At 37.1% G+C, this 18519-nt stretch overlaps 1 protein-coding gene across 2 annotated transcripts in view; it reads left to right on the plus strand.

The window, feature by feature from the left end:
- Window positions 1-18519, plus strand: part of PAM (peptidylglycine alpha-amidating monooxygenase) — a 151836-nt gene that overhangs the window by 118355 nt on the left and 14962 nt on the right. For both annotated transcript variants that reach the window (XM_047778367.1, XM_047778368.1), the window contains exons 15-17: window positions 2242-2371; window positions 15616-15732; window positions 17524-17596. In XM_047778367.1, the coding sequence (XP_047634323.1) occupies window positions 2242-2371; window positions 15616-15732; window positions 17524-17596 (320 nt within the window). The remainder of the gene's footprint in view (window positions 1-2241; window positions 2372-15615; window positions 15733-17523; window positions 17597-18519) is intronic.

The raw sequence follows: 18519 nt of genomic DNA on the forward strand, positions 1-18519 counted from the left end.
GGAGCTGCTGAATGAGTATAGAATGACCACTGAACTGTAACTGAGATGAGAATCAATTATGCACAACCTGAGAGTCAAACAACTTTCAAATAATGTAAAACATCTTTGGGGAATCCATATATATATACCTGATTATAATACTTACACTGTTTCCTGAGTTCACTTTGAAAAACACAGTTTTAATCATGTCACCCCATGCTTGAAAACTTTCAGAGACTTCCAGTCTCCTGTAGCGACAATTTGTGTCCTTTTCTCCTGTGATGACAAGCGTGATAGATGATGAATATTGTTGGTCTGAAAAGCCCATTCATATCCACTGCTGTGCCCAGAACTGTTTGCAAATTTAGGCATGCCAGCTGTAACCCTGCCCCTCTTCTCTCCACCTCAAGAAGACATAGCAAAACACACGTGAGTGAGAATGATAGTCACATGTGCTCGAACATATTTCAGAAGTAAATTATTCCCAAGCTGTGTGCTTTACTGCTGCTAATAAAGTACTTGCAGCATACCTCAAAATTCAACATAATGTAGATCCAGAGCCCACAGGTCAGAACTGCATTCATTCATGGTTAAATCCTTGCATTTAGCATGTATTTTCCAGTTTAAACTAGATTATTCAGGGTCTGTTAATCCCGCCTCTCACTCCCATACCCCAACCTGACAGAGACTGATATCCTTAAAGATAGGCAAATTTCTTAAAGGTCTTGAAACATATTCTACAATTAGAAACATCCTCACTTTCCATCTTTCCATGTTTCTGACTGAAGCATCTCTACTAAAATATATATATGATGAACCTTTCAGTGAGAACAAAGGTTTCTTGCCCTGGGAAACCTCTCAGGTCTGACCTTAATCCTCCGCTATCCCAGCCAAACGTCAGGAAGGGTTATGGACCCTTGCTTGTGTTCCTGCTCTACACTGTGTCATACGTATTTGCTTTCCAGTTGTTTCTCATTTTATCCTAGGAGTTCCTCAAGGCCTCAAATAATGTTTTATTTCTTTGTATTCTCAGAGCATAATGCCTTACATAGACAGTATACTTAGGAAATAGCTGTTGAAGATTTTTCAGCAAAGATTGTAGGCAAAACTGTTCTAGGCATCCTGTTGATTGTGCTATGTTTTGTTGGTTTTTATTTTAAAAAATTAAATGTGCAAAGGCAAACGTATTTTGAGTGAAATACTCTTTCCTTTGTGTAGTTGAGAGAATTGCTTTAAAGTGTTTATTTTCACCCTGGCCTCCTCTTAAGTTTTCAGAAGCTGATTATACAAGCCCCGTGCTTCCCTTTCTTCTCCAGTCTTTAATGCTTATCTTTGAGGACTTCACCACATGTTGCCACATCCTCCAGAGGATGGGAAGGAGAAAGGGGATTCAAATTGCTGCTTTTGTACTTCTCAGCATCTCTGGTGAAGCATTTCAGAGGGAAATATTGACAGCGATACAAAGGATTTTACAGTATCTTCATAACTTTATCCCCTCAGTATAGCTACTCTGTACCTCTTCTTTATTTGTGAGCATTTTTATAAAAGGGAATACAACTGAACCTAGGTATTCTCTAAGTATAAGTATATTCTGATCAGAAGTGAGAATAATTTGTAAGTCATTCAGTCACAGAGTTTCTGTCATTTTTCCTTTCTCATGTGAAATATAAACAGTGGAAGAATATCTCTCCATTTCCATTGTTACAGGAACACTCAAGTTAGTGAAAAGAGACTAATATTTTACATAGTTCCTTGTGCAAGGGATTATCAGTGATGGTTTAATGTAATTGAACATCTGCAATTTACACAGAAGTTAGATATGAGAGACAAATAGCCACACACACACACACACACAGGCTTATGCTATTTATTTACAACATTTAAAAGCTTTGTATTAAAATGATGCCATCCATGTTGCTGTATTTTCCAAAGATACTAATTTAAAGAAAGAATCTTGTCCAGAAGAAGGCAGTCTCACATTTGCTCCTTAATGACCTAAGGATGAGCTGGTTTTACAAGTCCTCTTATAAACAGGAAAAGAGTATATAGTCCCCAAGCTAGTTCACAGGCACTTACTTTATTTATAGCTCAGGAAGCTACTTGGCATGTGCATGTGGTAATATTTTATGTAGCGCACGGCTTGATTTTTTTTTCTTTGCATCCAGTGACATTACTGCATGAATTCCTTACAATCATTGTGAATTTTCATGAGTTTATGCTAGCTCTATTTTACACTAAATGTATTACGGATTTATCTTTTAGATTTCCATGTAGAAGAGGCACTGGATTGGCCCGGAGTATACTTGTTACCAGGCCAGGTTTCTGGGGTGGCTCTGGACCCTAAGAATAACCTGGTGATTTTCCACAGAGGTGACCATGTCTGGGATGGAAAGTAAGTAATAATTTTTCCTTCAAGGAATAAATGAAAATAAAAATAGCATGCATCACTTTTCAAAAAATTAAGAATAATGGGTGAGAGAACTATCAAGGTTCTTTTTGAACTTAATTTTCATGAGCAAACATATTTGTTCTTTTAACAAATGACGGTGGTAAGTAGAAGAGAGGAAGTCCTGTGCACTTGAGAACAATATAGTTTTGGATTCTGTTGTGGTGCAACAAGTTAAGGATCCAGTGTTGTTACTGAAGCAGCTTGCGTCCCTGCTGTGGCACAGGTTCAATCCCTGGCCTGGGAACTTCTGGGGTGCGGCTAGAAAAAAAAAAAAGAACAAGATAGTTTCACAAATTGGTTTATGGAAAGAAAGCAGTAACTGTCTCTGATTCTGCCTACTTACTGTTTTGCTCCCTTCTCCTTGAAGCTACCTTCACAGTCCTAAGGAATAACATTAAAGGCAGTTAAAGTTGTACATGGCTGAGGCATTTCAAGACTTCAGAGAAAGTGCATCATGATAAATGATCAACTCAGAAAAGTTATTAGCTGGCTACAAAAAAGCATTTTGTTATTTTCATATACTTGGTACAGAACTATTCTAAGGCCATTGGACTCTGCCTTTAAAAGCCTGCTCCCTGTCAGTGATAACAGTTAGCCTTCCTTCCAGGGCTGTGGTTGGAGCAGTTTGGCTACCACATGTTTAGAAATAATCAGTGCCTCAGCCTTCACATTTTATTACTCAGATGTGCTCTTTTCATGAGCACAGAAGACTTAAGAATAACACTGAGCCTAATATCCCTGCTCTTTTATTCTATATTCCACTATCTTCTGACAGGAATTTTTGGTAAAAAATACCTAACGTTTATTGAGTTTTACTGTGCTCCAGTGACTGCTCTAAATGTTTACATAAATTATCTCAAAACAGTTAGGTACTGTTATTATCACTGTCGTTCATATTTTCATTCACAGATGAAGAAACCAAGAGAAGGTAAGTGTTCTGCCACAAATTTCACAATTAGCAAGCCAGGCTTCTGTTGCTTTCCATCTGACTCCAGACTTGGCCCACCTATGTTGTGGTACTTACTGCAGTTTTTTTTACTTTCTTTTTCTTTTCTTTCTTTCTTTCCTTTTTTTTTTTTTTTTTTTTTTTTGCAGCACCCCTGGCCACAGCAGCCACCCAAGCAGGCAAGCAGGGCTGTAATGAAAATGCTGGGTCCTTAACCCATTGTGCCAAAAGGGAACTCCCTACTACTGCCTTTTAGAGGATTGTGAACATATGTACATGATTTTATTTTTAAAAGCTTATTCCAAAATTTAGCATGTTATCTTAATTCTCCCAAGTAACGAATATCCATTTATTCATTTATTTTATCACGAATTTGCATATGAAGGTAATTTTACAATAGCTTATGAATGAAATATAATGAATCTTCTCCTTTCAAGTGTACAACTGTAGGGTCTCCTTTGGATAATTGAGAATCCGTATATACCATTCAATTGGTTTTTTTCCCTCCATTTTCAGAGATGGTGATTAAGTTTATGCTGAACTTGCTCTGTCACATATACATGTATGTAGTTTTCTTTGTGCAATTGAAGATAGAATTCAATCAGCATTTCAAAATAGATTGATAGCTTTGTTAGTTTAATTATCCTTTCCAGTTGTCGCACTTGAAAATGGAATCTGAGAAAGAGATCACCTCAGAGTTAAAGCAATCGAATTCAACATCCCTATTCATACATCTCTGTTACACCGTCTTAGTTATTATTGAACATCTAATGGTATTTTAACAAGTGCTTTCAAAAGCAAACTATTACTATTCACTGTAGCATATTCTTCATTTTAATGAATATTGTTACATTTTCTGCATGGATTTCTAGCTACATTTTACCAGATGAGAAAATTACAGCATCATTTTCTCCCATTGATACTGTTTCAGCTGGCTAAAGCTAAATTGGACAAAGTCCAAATTTTCCATTTTAATGTGATATTCATTCCAAGTAAACAGCAGAGGCTGGAATAGTTTAATAGAGAGGAAAAAAAAAAAAAAAGAGGATCAGTAAAGGCCAGCTTGAGGCAGATGACACAAGTCTATGTAACAAGAACCACATTAAGAACATTTTCTGTGACTTATATGGCAGTCCTAACTTGAAGAGCTGCTGTTTCATGGCATCTTGCTTTTATCTAGATAGCCAGTGTCACGTGTAAATAGATTCCAGTTTCATTGCCAAAGCCCCCGTGTGTTTACCCTGATAAATGGTATCGACAAAGGTGCATTGTTAAAAATGCGAGACTTCTTCAAAGCAGGCATGCTGATTTAGCCCATTAAATCTGTTTCTTCTTTCTTCTTCATCTGTATCTTTTGGATGCAAGAATACGTGTTACTGTCTTCCTTTGCTTCTCTTGTATTGTCTGTTGGCCTCTAGCAGCCTTTACAGTTCATGGTTATAAGAAAGTTCTCTTATGGCACTTTGATTTCTGCTTTTAACCATTCTCTTCTTTCTTATTCAGGAAAAGAATTAGAAGTGGATTACTCTGTTAGCTATTGTTTAGGAAAATAGATTTGGATGTGCTGGCCCTGCTCGTTGAAGGACATGCATAACTATCTTTGCTACATTCATAAGTCCATTATGTAAAATAGACAAAGTAGATAGTTTTTCTTCTCCCTCACTGAATATCCAACTATTGTACAAAATAAAATAAAAAAAAAGACAGCACCTTTCTGAGGAATTTATGATGTGCTGGTGAGAGACAATGGAAATTAAAGTTTGGATGAAAATTGCATTCTTGTTGCTACTACTTTTTGGACAGAGGAGTAAAAAATCCTGTATTAATTTTCCTTGGGATCTTTCCTATCCTAATACTTCTCATGTTCACAAAATTATAAATTCCATAAGGCCAGAGCTTGTTTTAAATCAGATCTTAGCCATTTATATCCCCTAATTTTTAGGAGTTGATCATTCTTTATCATAGAATGCTTAGAGTTAATAATAGCTCTTAATTAATACTCTCTACTCGAAACTCTTTGGGTATCATCACATCAACTGTTTTTATAAACATTACTTTTCGTTCCTACCTTGTAGCCTTGATCAGCTCTTATTCTTCTACTCAGTCTTGCTCAATAAGCATGGCCACAAAGATAATAGTAATAGTAATAATGATGATAAAACACTTACCCTCCTGAAAGATGACTGTCACTCCCTTTTTTACTTTGATTTCTATTTTCCTCCCTATTTGTCCCTTACTTTATTATGGCTACTTTTAGACCCTTCTAGGTGAAATAGGAAATGCCTATTACCAGCAGGGTGTTGTGAAACTTTAAAGAGTCTCTTGTCTGCCCTGGGGTTAGGGCATCTTGGCAGCTGCAGCTCTGTAAAATTTAAATGCCTCCCAGCAGGAGTCGGGGAGCTCCTGCCTCAATAAAGGCTGTTCCTGGGTGTCTGTCTTCAAATCACTACCATTGTAAAAAGGCTTGCTTTCTGGCATTTTTTTTTTTTTTTGTCTTTTTGCTATTTCTTGGGCCACTCCTGCGGCATGTGGAGGTTCCCAGGCTAGGGGTCGAATCGGAGCCGTAGCCACCGGACTACACCAGAGCCACAGCAACGCGGGATCCGAGCCACGTCTGCAACCTACACCACAGCTCAGGGCAACGCCGGATCGTTAACCCACTGAGCAAGGGCAGGGACCGAACCTGCAACCTCATGGTTCCTACTCGGATTCGTTAACCACTGCGCCACGACGGGAACTCCTCTGGCATTTTTTTTAAATTTATCTCAGCTATAGTTGAGGTGCTGCTCTGCAGGCCTCACATCACATACCCTCTTAAAGTAAACCTTGGGTTTTAGCCCTAATTTCTGTGCTAAAGGTTGTTTCTATTATATCACTTGTCATATCTTCACCTAGAGTTGAAAGATTTTGGAAGTTGTATTATTTGGAATTCTTTTTGTAACCAATAAGAGAGGAAACCCAACACAATCTGGCTTAGAAAATAAGAAATTTATTACTTAGTATAAATAAAAACTTTAAGGGAATGGTAACCTAAACAACATCCTTAGGATCTATTTAACACATTTGCTCTGGTTGGCTCTATTCTTAGGCCCTGATGAGTCTCCTTCCCCACTTGCATCTTCAGAATTGCAGAAGAGATGGTCAGTGTTCTTGGTAGGTCAGCAGGAAATCCTTAAATTAAGTCTTTTAGCATTCTTTGACCTAACTTTAGGTCATGTCACCTCCATCCCTGAACCAATCATTATGGGCAGAGGAATAAAATCCATTCTTTGGCTTAGCCTATGTTTTTTGCTCTATCCCTGGAATGTGACATTGTCAAAAGCAAGTGGACTGAGCCTAAGCTAAAGAAAAATTGATATTTCATTAGTACAAAACAGGGCCGTAGACATTGGCCTTCCAGAATAGCAAGTGTCCACCAGAGAGGTCATCTCCAACTTCCTGCCTAATGCAGACATCACTATCCAAACTCTTCCAGTCATCTGGTGCTTGAACTCCATTAGTGCCAAGAAATTTCTGAAATTCCCTAGATATGACATACTTTCCAATTATGGGACTCATCTGATGTCATAAAGTTATTATGTTAAATTCAAATCTGAATCCTGTAACTTCACCTTCATGAGAGCTAAATGCAAAATGAATTTACTTCCATTTATTCATGTCAGTTATTTGCATATTTGAAAGAAGTCTTATCTTCTCCAGACTAAATATCCTCAAGGCCCTTAGCCACTCTTCAGGCTGACATGATACTTTCATCTGAAGGCACTCTGGTATATCAGTCCTTTAAAGCATTTGGTTAAATGGCCACAACAACTCATATATCTGATTAGCAATGCAGTTACTTTCCTTGATCTATATTCTAGATCTATTAGTATAAAAGGATTGCGTTCACTTTTTTTCTTTGTCTTAAAGTTGTAATCTAGGAGTTCCCGTCATGGCGCAGTGGTTAACGAATCCGACTAGGAACCATGAGGTTGCGGGTTCGGTCCCTGCCCTTGCTCAGTGGGTTAATGATCCGGCGTTGCCGTGAGCTGTGGTGTAGGTTGCAGATGCGGCGGCTCGGATCCCGCATTGCTGTGGCTCTGGCGTAGGCCTGTGGCTACAGCTCCGATTAGACCCCTAGCCTGGGAACCTCCATATGCCGCGGGAGCGGCCCAAAGAAATAGCAAAAAGACAAATAAATAAATAAATAAATAAAGTTGTGATCTAATAGAATCTTCAAGTATATGTTTCACAAAATTGTGCTAAAGCTTTACTGGAAATTTATACTTATGTGGTATTTTTGAAATACTGAATTCAGGATTTTATTCCAGTTACATTTCACTGTATTAGATTTAACATTGCTTCAATTTAAAGATGTTATTTTATTCTTAATTAACCAGAGAATGAGCGCTCCCTCCCAAACTGGTATTAGATATGTTTGATGAGCATGACTATTCATATCTTTATACATGTTTATAAAAGTTGTCTAGGTGAATGATTGGTTTAGCAAGTTTCGTACATAGAGAAGTGGTCTCCTGAGAATCTTCTCCCATTTTCCTCCCAAATAGCTCACAAACTTCATCAGTGTTTTATGAAATTTTGCCAATATCTATTGTTTCAGAAAACTATCTGCTTCCTAAACTTTTGTAAAAATCATTTCAAGATTTGCTGACTGGAGTTCCCATCATGGCCTAGTGGAAACAAATGTGACTAGTATTCATGAGGTTGCAGGTTCAAACCCTGGCCTCACTCAGTGGGTTAAGGATCTGGTATGGCCATGAGCTGTGGTGTAAGTGGCAAATGTGGCTTGGATCTGGCATTGTTGTGGCCGTGGTGTAGGCCGGCAGCTACAGGTCCAATTCAACCCATCGCCTGGGGACTTACATATGCCACAGGTGTGGCCCTACAAGAAAAAAAAAGAAAAAAAAAAGATTTTCCTGACTAGTGTTCTGGAGTCTCAGTTAAGATATATCTGCTTGGGGTTCTGTTTCAGTATCTGTAAATTCTTTCATACCTTGAGAATTGAGTGGTATCTTACTAAGTACTTTCATCTGAGAGAAAATTGTAAGGAGTTCTACAAATAGAATGTTTCCATATTTTACTCTTCTCTCTCATATTGCCATTTCCCATTTTATTCTAGCTCTTTTCTTCCTGTCCTATGCCACTTTCTCTGATTCTCCTTGGCTATGTAACTATTCTTCCATCTCTTATACAAATTAAATTCGATAACTGGTGGGGAGATTTTCCAGGCCAATGATGTCAATTCTAGTAAGAGAAAAACACATTTAAAAAGATTTTTTGTGGAGTTCCCGTCGTGGCGCAGTGGTTAACGAATCCGACTAGGAACCATGAGGTTGCGGGTTCGGTCCCTGCCTTTGCTCAGTGGGTTAACGATCCGGCGTTGCCGTGAGCTGTGGTGTAGGTTGCAGACGCGGCTCGGATCCCGCGTTGCTGTGGCTCTGGCGTAGGCCTGTGGCTACAGCTCCGATTCAACCCCTAGCCTGGGAACCTCCATATGCTGCGGCAGCGGCCCAAGAAATAGCAACAACAACAACAAAAAAAAACAACAAAAAAAAAGATTTTTGTAAAGTATAGTTGGTTTGCAATGTTGTTCCACTTTCTACTGTACAACAGAGTGACTCCATTATTCATGTATGTATACACACATTCTTTTTTATATTCTTTTCCATCATGGTCTATCCCAAGAGATTGAATATGGTTCCCTGTGCTATAGAGCAGGACTTTGTTGCTTATCCATTCTAAATGTAAACATTTAGTTGACATCTATTAATAGTTTACATCTATTAATCCCAGACTCCCAGTCCATCCACTTTTTTAAGACAGGAGACCTGGGTTTGAATCTTCATTACCATTTCCTAGCCTCGAGACCTATATCAAGACATTTGAACTCCCTTTCTCTGTTTCTTAGTCCAAAAAATGAGGGTGTTAGAATGTGTCTCATCCTGTGGAGTAACATAAAGTTCTTCATTAAGTGACTCATCCCAAGTGGCCTTACTGACCAAACAGTGCCTGGTGCTGTGATATTCGGTTCTTTGTCCTTTTCATCCCTACTGGAGATGTCTCTAGTGATAGGTCCACCTTGGCACTAAACAGTCATGCTGGTTTCTTTGTCTGTCCATCTCTTTTCCTCCTCATAGGGAATATTTGCAATGTGTATATATTCAGAAGTGTTTTTAACATAGTATTAAATTATATTCCATTTAAAGTCTTTAGCCTTTGTATGGTATATCTTTGCTTTCTTAGCATTGAGGGTACATTTCCACTTTTCTCACTTGAAAACCTATGGTTCTTTCTCCAGCCTCTTTAATTTATATAATTACAACATTATATTTTACTTATCTCTTCAGTTGCTATTATTTATTTTGCATTCCCTTAATTTTGATTGATGGCACAGAAGTTTATTTTCTCCCTATTCTAGTTCTTTTGTATGTGAATATAAAAAGCATTTCTTTTTAGCCTTATCTAAACTATTTGATTAGCTGCTAATGTGAAAAATCATTAATGGGGAATTCAAACTGCTAAAATAAAGAACTGATGAATTCCAGCCCACAGGCTGCAGTTCAGTCTTTTCCACTGAGTGCTTTTTCAGAGAAGCAAACAGAAATCAGCAGCGCTCCAGGCACTATGTGAAATGTGCAGGGTATTATTATATCCTGTAAAAAGTTAAATGTGGTTGAAATAAAGACCTCTCTGCAGCATATAATGCGGGGTGACTGCTTTAGAACACTAAATAAGCAGTTTGCTATAGCAATGGTGTATCCAGCTCTATAATCTGACATCCATTTATGAACTATTCAAGGGTTACTTTTGTTTGAATTACAAGAGAGTTTATAAATTACTTTATTTGGCAGATTTAATTGTGGGGCGTGCATGTGTGTGTGATTTCTCTCATTTAAGAAAAAAGATCAATTCCTTACACTTTCCCCCTGTAACTGCTAGGGGCCAGTTGTTACTTGCGTGAAGCTCCAGCTATCCCAATTGAAAGGATTAGCACTTGTCACCCAATCCACTGAGTGATTGATGCTGCCCGTTTAAATGTATAGACATCTGTTAAGGAGTATCACAAAAGATTTTCAATCAAATAGTTGGGCCTATTGTGCTATGGTTAGTTCCTTGAAAGTAATAATCTTCCTAAGAATTCTAAAATGTTATTATTTGTTATTTGCGTTAATGAAGCAAATTAACATATTTAAATGATGCTAATATATGTAGAATGTTATCTTTGGTTTTTGTTTTGCTATGTTTTTATGCTTTGTGCTTTTTTTTCCTTTGTTTTAGAGATGGTGGTTAAATGAATAGATTCTCTAATCAGTTAATTCAAGAGAACTTGCCTAATCACTGAGATTGTTAATGGATACAGGGGAAGTGTAGTAATACTATGAAGAATAATCATAGAGCTGAATACCATAGGAAAAATGGCTGGTCTAAAGCATCAAATAAAATTCCATCTGTACATGCTAAAAACGTGGGAGTAATTTGTGATAGCAAAAAAACCCTAAAAATCAAACTGTATTATTAGTTGTTATACTGTAATAAGATACTAAGAAAATATCTTGATAAGTCAAGAGATATGATATTTTCTGTGTATCTAGTTTTTTATTATAAAAATTTGATTATTTTCTCTACAGTTTATTTTTTAACTTATTTTTCTTTGGGCTCTTTAATTTGCTATTTCACAAATTATTACAATATCACCAAAAATGGATAATAAGATAAAAATAAAAATTAGTTAATTTTTCTATTTTTTTACCATTGCCTCCATTAGAAATTTGACAATTCTAGATTATGAGTATAGATGCCTACACACAGTTTGGGTTTGTGACAGCAAAACGTCAACATCTTGATACATTTTTTCAGTATTCATGAGCAGTGCAGAACAGTACCATTGATAAAAAGATGTTTTTCACTTACCTACGCATCAGCTACAACATTTCATTCCATCTGACTACCATAAGAACTGTGGGATTGGGTTATTTATATTTCTTGCTTGACATAGCTTGTCTTCTTGGAAGCCAAGCCCAACATTGCAGGTCCTTGACTTTGAGCTGCCATTGAGTAATTTAAGCTAGAATTAACATTTTAAAATATTTAAGTGTCTGGAGAAATAAGCTGGAGCTATAAAAATCATGATTTAAGTTAGAGGAATTCAACATATCCCTCTGAAGGTGGGGTTGAGAAGATCTGCTTTCTCATCAATACACTGTAGGAATGTTATTGCCTAAAATAGTAGGACCAGAGATTTAAGACTAATGGTGAATATGTAAGTCATTGGCAAGACAGACCAAAATGTACTACAACCTGTTGCTTGGGGAAATCAAGTGAACAAGTATGTCGGGCTTCCTGTATGGTTTGACATTTTGCAAATAGGAGGAGGTCTGATAGGCTCCAGTTTTGTCAGGATATACAATAGACAATTGGCTGCCACTATTATTAGCTATCAGTAGTGGGTCAGAACACTGTCTGCAATTCAAGTGGCTATCACTTGGTAAGAATTATGAGGACCCAGCTTTCCATATTACTAACTCCTAGGTGGGGGTGGGGTGGAGAAGGAATACATTAGTATATTTTATGCCCAAGCAAATAAACTGCAAGAATAAATGAAAAATTTAGGAAATACACAATGTAAAGGAAAAGATAAATAGGATCACTGTACTTTATCAATATCACTATCCTGTTTATGATATTGTACTACAGTTGTGCAGAATGCTACCATTGAGAAAACTGTGTTAAGTGTACACGGAATCACTCTGTATTATTTCTTGCAACTGCATATGAATCTACATTTATCTCAAAATTTCATCTTAAAAAAGGGGAAACAAATTTTAAATGCCTAAAGTCAGAGAAAACATAATCCTCACATTTTTTTCTTTTATAATGATTTTTATTTTTTCCATTATAGCTGGTTTACAGTGTTCTGTCAATTTTCTACTGTATAGCAAGGTGACCCAGTTACATATACATGTACACATTCTTTTTTCTTATATTATCATGCTCCACCATGAGTAACTAGATATAGTTCCCAGTGCTATACAGCAGGATCTCATTGCTTATCCATTCTAAAGGCAATAGTTTACATCTGTTAACCCCAAATTCCCAATCCATCCCACTCCCTCCCCTTCCCCCTTGGCAACCACAAGTCTGTTCTCCATGTCCATGATTTTCTTTTCTGTGGAAAGATTCATTTGAATTCTCACATTATTTAAATTTCCATTATGCAATTACAAATCTTAAAATGTTTCTGAATAATGAGGAATATAACTTAATCCTTAAAGGGATAATAAATGATGAGACTTCATCCTATTACATATGAATGTGAAACTGAAACATACTGTGAGGCTTAGATGTGCTGACCTTAATTTATCCAATATCATAGACAAATTGGGGAAAATATACATCATTGATGGTTGAATCCAGTACCTTTGTTTTTCGGAGAATGGTCATGATGTTTCAGTAAAGAAAGTCATATCAAAAATAGAGTTTCAGAAATAGGAGGAACTCTTTGGTGTTTCATAGTACTAAGAAAGAGTCACTTCATGTTTGCCCTTTCTTAGTGTCCTCTGATTTAGTAATACCTTGCATATTCTTACAATGGTTCTATCTAATAAAATTTTATATTTAAATTTAATAATGATCCCATGACTATCTTATAAATTCTGCTTTGTTAGTGATGTTACTTACATTTCATAAACTTAAATATTTTTTCTAGCTACTGCCATGCGGTTTTAACTACATATAATAGCATTGTAAGCTGTGTTACTTAAGTTTTAGGTTGACAAAGCTGAATCAATATTTTTTATTCAATTGAATGCATCATTAATAAGAACTACTTCAGGGACTCATATTAGCTTTCAGGAAAAATATACCCAAAAGACTGTAACAGTCAGGAAGCTCAAATAATTGTGTGATGTGTATATATGTGTGTGTGTGTGTATTTTTTTTTTTTTTTTTTGGTCTTTTTGCCATTTCTTGGGCCGCTTCCGCGGCATATGGAGTTTCCTAGGCTAGGGGTCAAATCGGAGCTGTAGCTGCCGGCCTACACCAGAGCCACAGCAACGCGGGATCAGAGCCGCATCTGCAACCCACACCACAGCTCACGGCAACGCCGCCAGATCCTTAACCCACTGAGCAAGGCCAGGGATCGAACCCGCAACCTCATGGTTCCTAGTCGGATTAGTTAACCACTGCGCCACGACGAGAACTCCCTATTTTTTAAAATTAATTATTTATTTATTTTTTGCTTTTTTAGGGCCACATCCATGGCATATGGAAGTTCCCTGGCTAGGGGTCAAATTGGAGCTGAGCAAGGCCAAGAATCAAACCTGCATCTTCATGGATGCTAGTCAGATTTGTTAACTGCTGGGCCACGATGCGAACTCCATGATGTATATTTTTTAAAGCAAGAGAATGTAATTTTGAAATTTTTGTTCTCCTACTACAACTCTACATAAGTTCCATAAAACTATCAGCCAACTAATCAGTAGGTCTGTGACAGATCTGAGCAGCCTATCACCTTCCAAATTCCAAATGTTTCTTCATAAATAAAGTTATCATATTCTTCTTTTGCTTATACAGTTTAACTACAAATTATTCATATTTTTTACAGCTTTATCTGATTCTATAAAAGAAATTATATTTTACAGAAGTATTCATTGATCATCCCTTGACTTGATCTGGCAGAATATGTATATTTTATGCCCCACCACCCCACACATATATGGCTCAACTGTGTGCTAATCAGCTCTTGGTTTTTGAAAAGTTGTCAGTCTCTTGTTGCTTCATGCTTCTCTGCTACATAAGCTTAGATTATAAGAGTTTATCTTTGTTGTTTATCTCAGATAATTTCCAAAACAGGAATTTAATGTACAATGTCTGTGATAACTGTCAATTTAAAGAAAGATGTTACTGATAACTCAGATTGAAATATATACATATAAACATATGTGCTTATAATATTTTATAATAACCTGGGAGGCACAGAGGTAAAAAGCAGAAATTGTCCTATTCATTTTAGTGTTTATATCAATTATTACATAGTTGTCTGGTTTTTTATTTTAAATGATTTTTATTTTTTCCCTTATAGCTGGTTTCCAGTGTTCTGTCAATTTTCTACTGTACAGCAAGGTGACCCAGTCACACATACATATATACACTCTTTTTCTCACATTATCCTCCATCATATAGTTGTCTGTTTTGTACTTTCGTAAAAACTATCACATGGAAGAAGTTTTATGTCTCTAAGCACATTTTCAAGTATCTGTTGCTTTATATATTTGAAATATTCTGAACATTCTGTTCTGTATCCTTATAGTATGTATTTGCACGTTGAATCTCTGGCAAGTAAAATAGCAAACCTGTTTTTGATCACTGTCCTTCCTACCATCATTTATGCTTTCCTTATCATTACACACAGAAACTTAAAATGTTATGCTTTCCTTTTTTTTTTTTTTTTTTTGACCACACCCACAACTTGGGTTCCCAGGGCAGGGATCAAACCTGCACACAGTAACTACCTGAGCTGCAGCAGTGACAACACTGGATCCTTAACCCACTGAGCTACAAGAGAACTCCAAACTATGCTTTCTTTTGTAATTTGAAAGAAAACAACCATTGAGTTAAAAAATTTTGAGGAGCTTTTGAAAGAATTAGTTTTTTTTAAGAGTTCTAGGTAGTCAAACCCTCCTATGAATATGACTCAGCTGGGGATCCTCTGAAACTGTGGATTCAGATTTGGTGGGTCTGAGAACTTGTATCTCCAGGCAGTTGCCATGCTGCTCCTCCACCGACCATTCCCTAGTTCTCCAGGCTAATGGGCTATCATGATCTTAGATACTAAAATGTAAAGGGCAAAGAGTGATGTCAGATGCATCTGAGCTTTTCTCTTAATTCTGTATTTAGAATCTCAAGTGAGGAGTTCCCATTGTGGCACAGCAGAAACGAATCTGCATAGGAAACATGAGGTCGCAGGTTCAATCCCTGGCCTTGCACAGTCAGTGAGTTGCCATGAGCTATGGTGTAGGTTGCAGATGCGGCTCGGATCTGGCATTGCTGTGTCTGTGGCATAGGCCGGAGGCTACAGCTCTGATTGGACCCCTAGTCTGGGAACTTCCATATGCCACAGGTGCAGCCCTAAAAAGACAAAAAAAAAAAAAGAATCTCAAGTACATGGCCTGCATTTCTCAAGATCACTGATATGTCTGATTGGTTTATTTTGCATTCTAATGCTTTTTTTTTTTTTTTTTAGCTCTTTTGACAGCAAGTTTGTTTACCAGCAAAGAGGACTCGGGCCAATTGAAGAAGACACTATTCTTGTCATAGATCCAAATAGTGCTGCAGTGCTCCAGTCCGGTGGAAAAAATCTGTGAGTTAAATTATTTATATTGTTATTAAGGCTTGGACTACGTATGTTTGTATAAAATGTATCATACAGCAGAGGTGAGAGAGCACAGCTTAAGAAAGCAGGGGACTAAATCAGGCCCTCCCATCTCTCATTTTCTAAAGAGGCTGTTCTAAACCTTGACTGAATATTAGAATCACCTGAGAAGCTTTCAAAAAATTAGATTCAGATTTAGTCTGGGATGGGGCCCAGGTATCAAAATTGTACTTTTAAAGCTCCCCAGGTGATGCTAATGGATAGTCCAGCATCAAATATACTTGGGGCACATGGCTAATGAAGTGAGTCGCTGCTCAGCTAGATCTGAAGATTAAAAAAATTCTTGGGCTGAAAAATTACATAACCAAATTCATCAATGAATCATCATTAAGAAAAAAGTATTCTCTCTTCTCATCTCAAAGTGAAGACTAAACAAATGGCATTTTCAGCTTTCCATAGCATGCATTGGTAGTTTGGCTTTGAAAGTCATTCATTATTTGGTCTTATTCCTAGATGGCATTTTGTGGCCAAAATAAAGTTGGCTGCTATTCATGATCATTGAAAGAAAGGGGCACCTGCTTACAGAGTGTCTGCAACCATTGTAACCTGGCAGCTTCATGAACTGTACCCCACTCCATCTGCTTAGGTGAAGGGAAAGCCAGCTTCTTTGAAGGGCAGGGAGCCATCTACTTTGAATGCAGCTGCTAATGGAGATGGTAATAATTAGCTTTTATAGGATTCTAAGATGGTGAGTCAGGGACCAAACCCTAATAGCAGCCCCAGAACTTATTGTATTTGAACCTGTCTGTTCTGTGCTCTACCTATTAATCAGAAGCATTCCCATTCCAGGAAGGAATTAAAGGGGAAGGCAAAGCAACTGCTGCTAAATCAACTTGGTCAACAGTGGAGTGTCTTTGTTGAAAGCAAATCATAACCCTCACATTCAGTCATTGAAAGAAAGATCTAGTTCAGTTTATTAGAGAAGATCAGGGTGTTACATTCCTGGCTCATGAAAAAAAAAAAATGTGGTGCCAACATCATGTGAAGGTTAGAAGCTGATAAACGTAGCTTGAGGATTGTCAGCTTAGACCACAACCACATTAGGATGTTGTCCATGTGTTTGTTACCTCTGTCTCAGTTCTTTAAGCCTGTGAGTCTCTGTCCACGTTAGTTTACAGTTGTCTCACTCAGGTCATCCCAATTGGTTTGTTAAATAGATTAATCTTCTCTAATGATTATCTGGCACTTCACTTTGCTTAGCTGATCACAGCCCATGTCTGTTGAAGTTGTTTCCTTTAGGTTTTACTGTCCTTAATAGACACTCTTAAATCTTTTTTGTCATATATTTAATATTTTATATTTGTGCAGCATTATATTACCTTGCAGCATATTTAAACTTTTCAAACCATACAAGTCCATTTATATTTCTCTAGACAATTTATTTTATATACATTTCTTTATGATCTTAAACTTTTTTTAAATTGATGCTATTTATGTTTTTTAATATGCTATACTTCAAAATAAATATTTGTAATTGATACATAGGCATCATTTTAAATGATTAAATACCACTTAAGGTTTTTCACCAGGAGATCTCCATTAAAATAGGTATTTTCATTGAGCAATTCATTTTGGTTTTTTCTGTGGCAATACAGGTATATATACTTTTATCAATTTATAAATTTATATTGCCTTTAGAGATTAACTAGCAAAAAAATTTCCTCTCGTGTGTGCTTTGGGAGTAATTGTATAATTAAAACAATTATTTTTATTTTGCAGGTTTTACTTGCCACATGGCTTGAGTATAGATAAAGATGGAAATTATTGGGTCACAGATGTGGCTCTTCATCAGGTAATCTTCTCTTTGGCAGTTATTCAAATAGAAGTTAATGGAGTTATGCTTACCACATGCTCTGGAATTGTCTGGGTCTTTGTCTGTGACCCAGTAAGTTTATAACAACAACGACAACAAAATGAAACATATCTGAAATGGTTCTTTTAGAAATCAGTGTTAGGAAAAACTAATATGCAAATGATTAAGTCATCCTTCTCTTGTGGTGCTGGCAGGAATCTTAGGGCCAGATATGAAGCTTCACTCTATCAACCATATTTTCCATATTTGCTTTTCTTTCCTCTGTCCCCAGGTTAGGGTGGTTTTTTTTTTTATCATTTTATGTGTTTTATATATTTTTCATAAGCCACTTTGATCTATAAATCGAGGCAACGTCTCTAGTATATACATGTTTATATATAAAACAGCAAATGTTTATTCTTTTTAAAGGAAGTTTTAGGAGTTCCCATCGTGGCGCAGTGGCTAACGAATCCAACTAGGAACCATGAGGTTGCGGGTTCGGTCCCTGCCCTTGCTCAGTGGGTTAACGATCCAGCGTTGCCGTGAGCTGTGGTGTAGGTCGCAGACGCGGCTCGGATCCCGCGTTGCTGTGGCTCTGGTGTAGGCTAGTGGCTACAGCTCCGATTAGACCCCTAGCCTGAGAACCTCCATATGCTGCGGGAGCTGCCCTAGAAAAGACAAAAAATAAATAAATAAAGGAAGTTTTATATTTCCATCACAGAATAGTCATACTGTCTTTTCCTCAAAAGATAAGCTCATGTTTAAAACCTGTTCCATGAATAGGTGGGAGAGAACTAGGAAAACTAAGAGAAAAAACTAGAACTCAGAAAGCATAGATTCGAGTCTTCAAACATTATCTCAGTGAACATGTATTTGCTCTTGCGTTGCCCCGGAGAGCATTATACTATTAGCTAAGGAGGACA

This window comes from Phacochoerus africanus, chromosome 4 (genome assembly GCF_016906955.1).
Source record: "Phacochoerus africanus isolate WHEZ1 chromosome 4, ROS_Pafr_v1, whole genome shotgun sequence".
Taxonomy (NCBI): domain Eukaryota; kingdom Metazoa; phylum Chordata; class Mammalia; order Artiodactyla; family Suidae; genus Phacochoerus; species Phacochoerus africanus.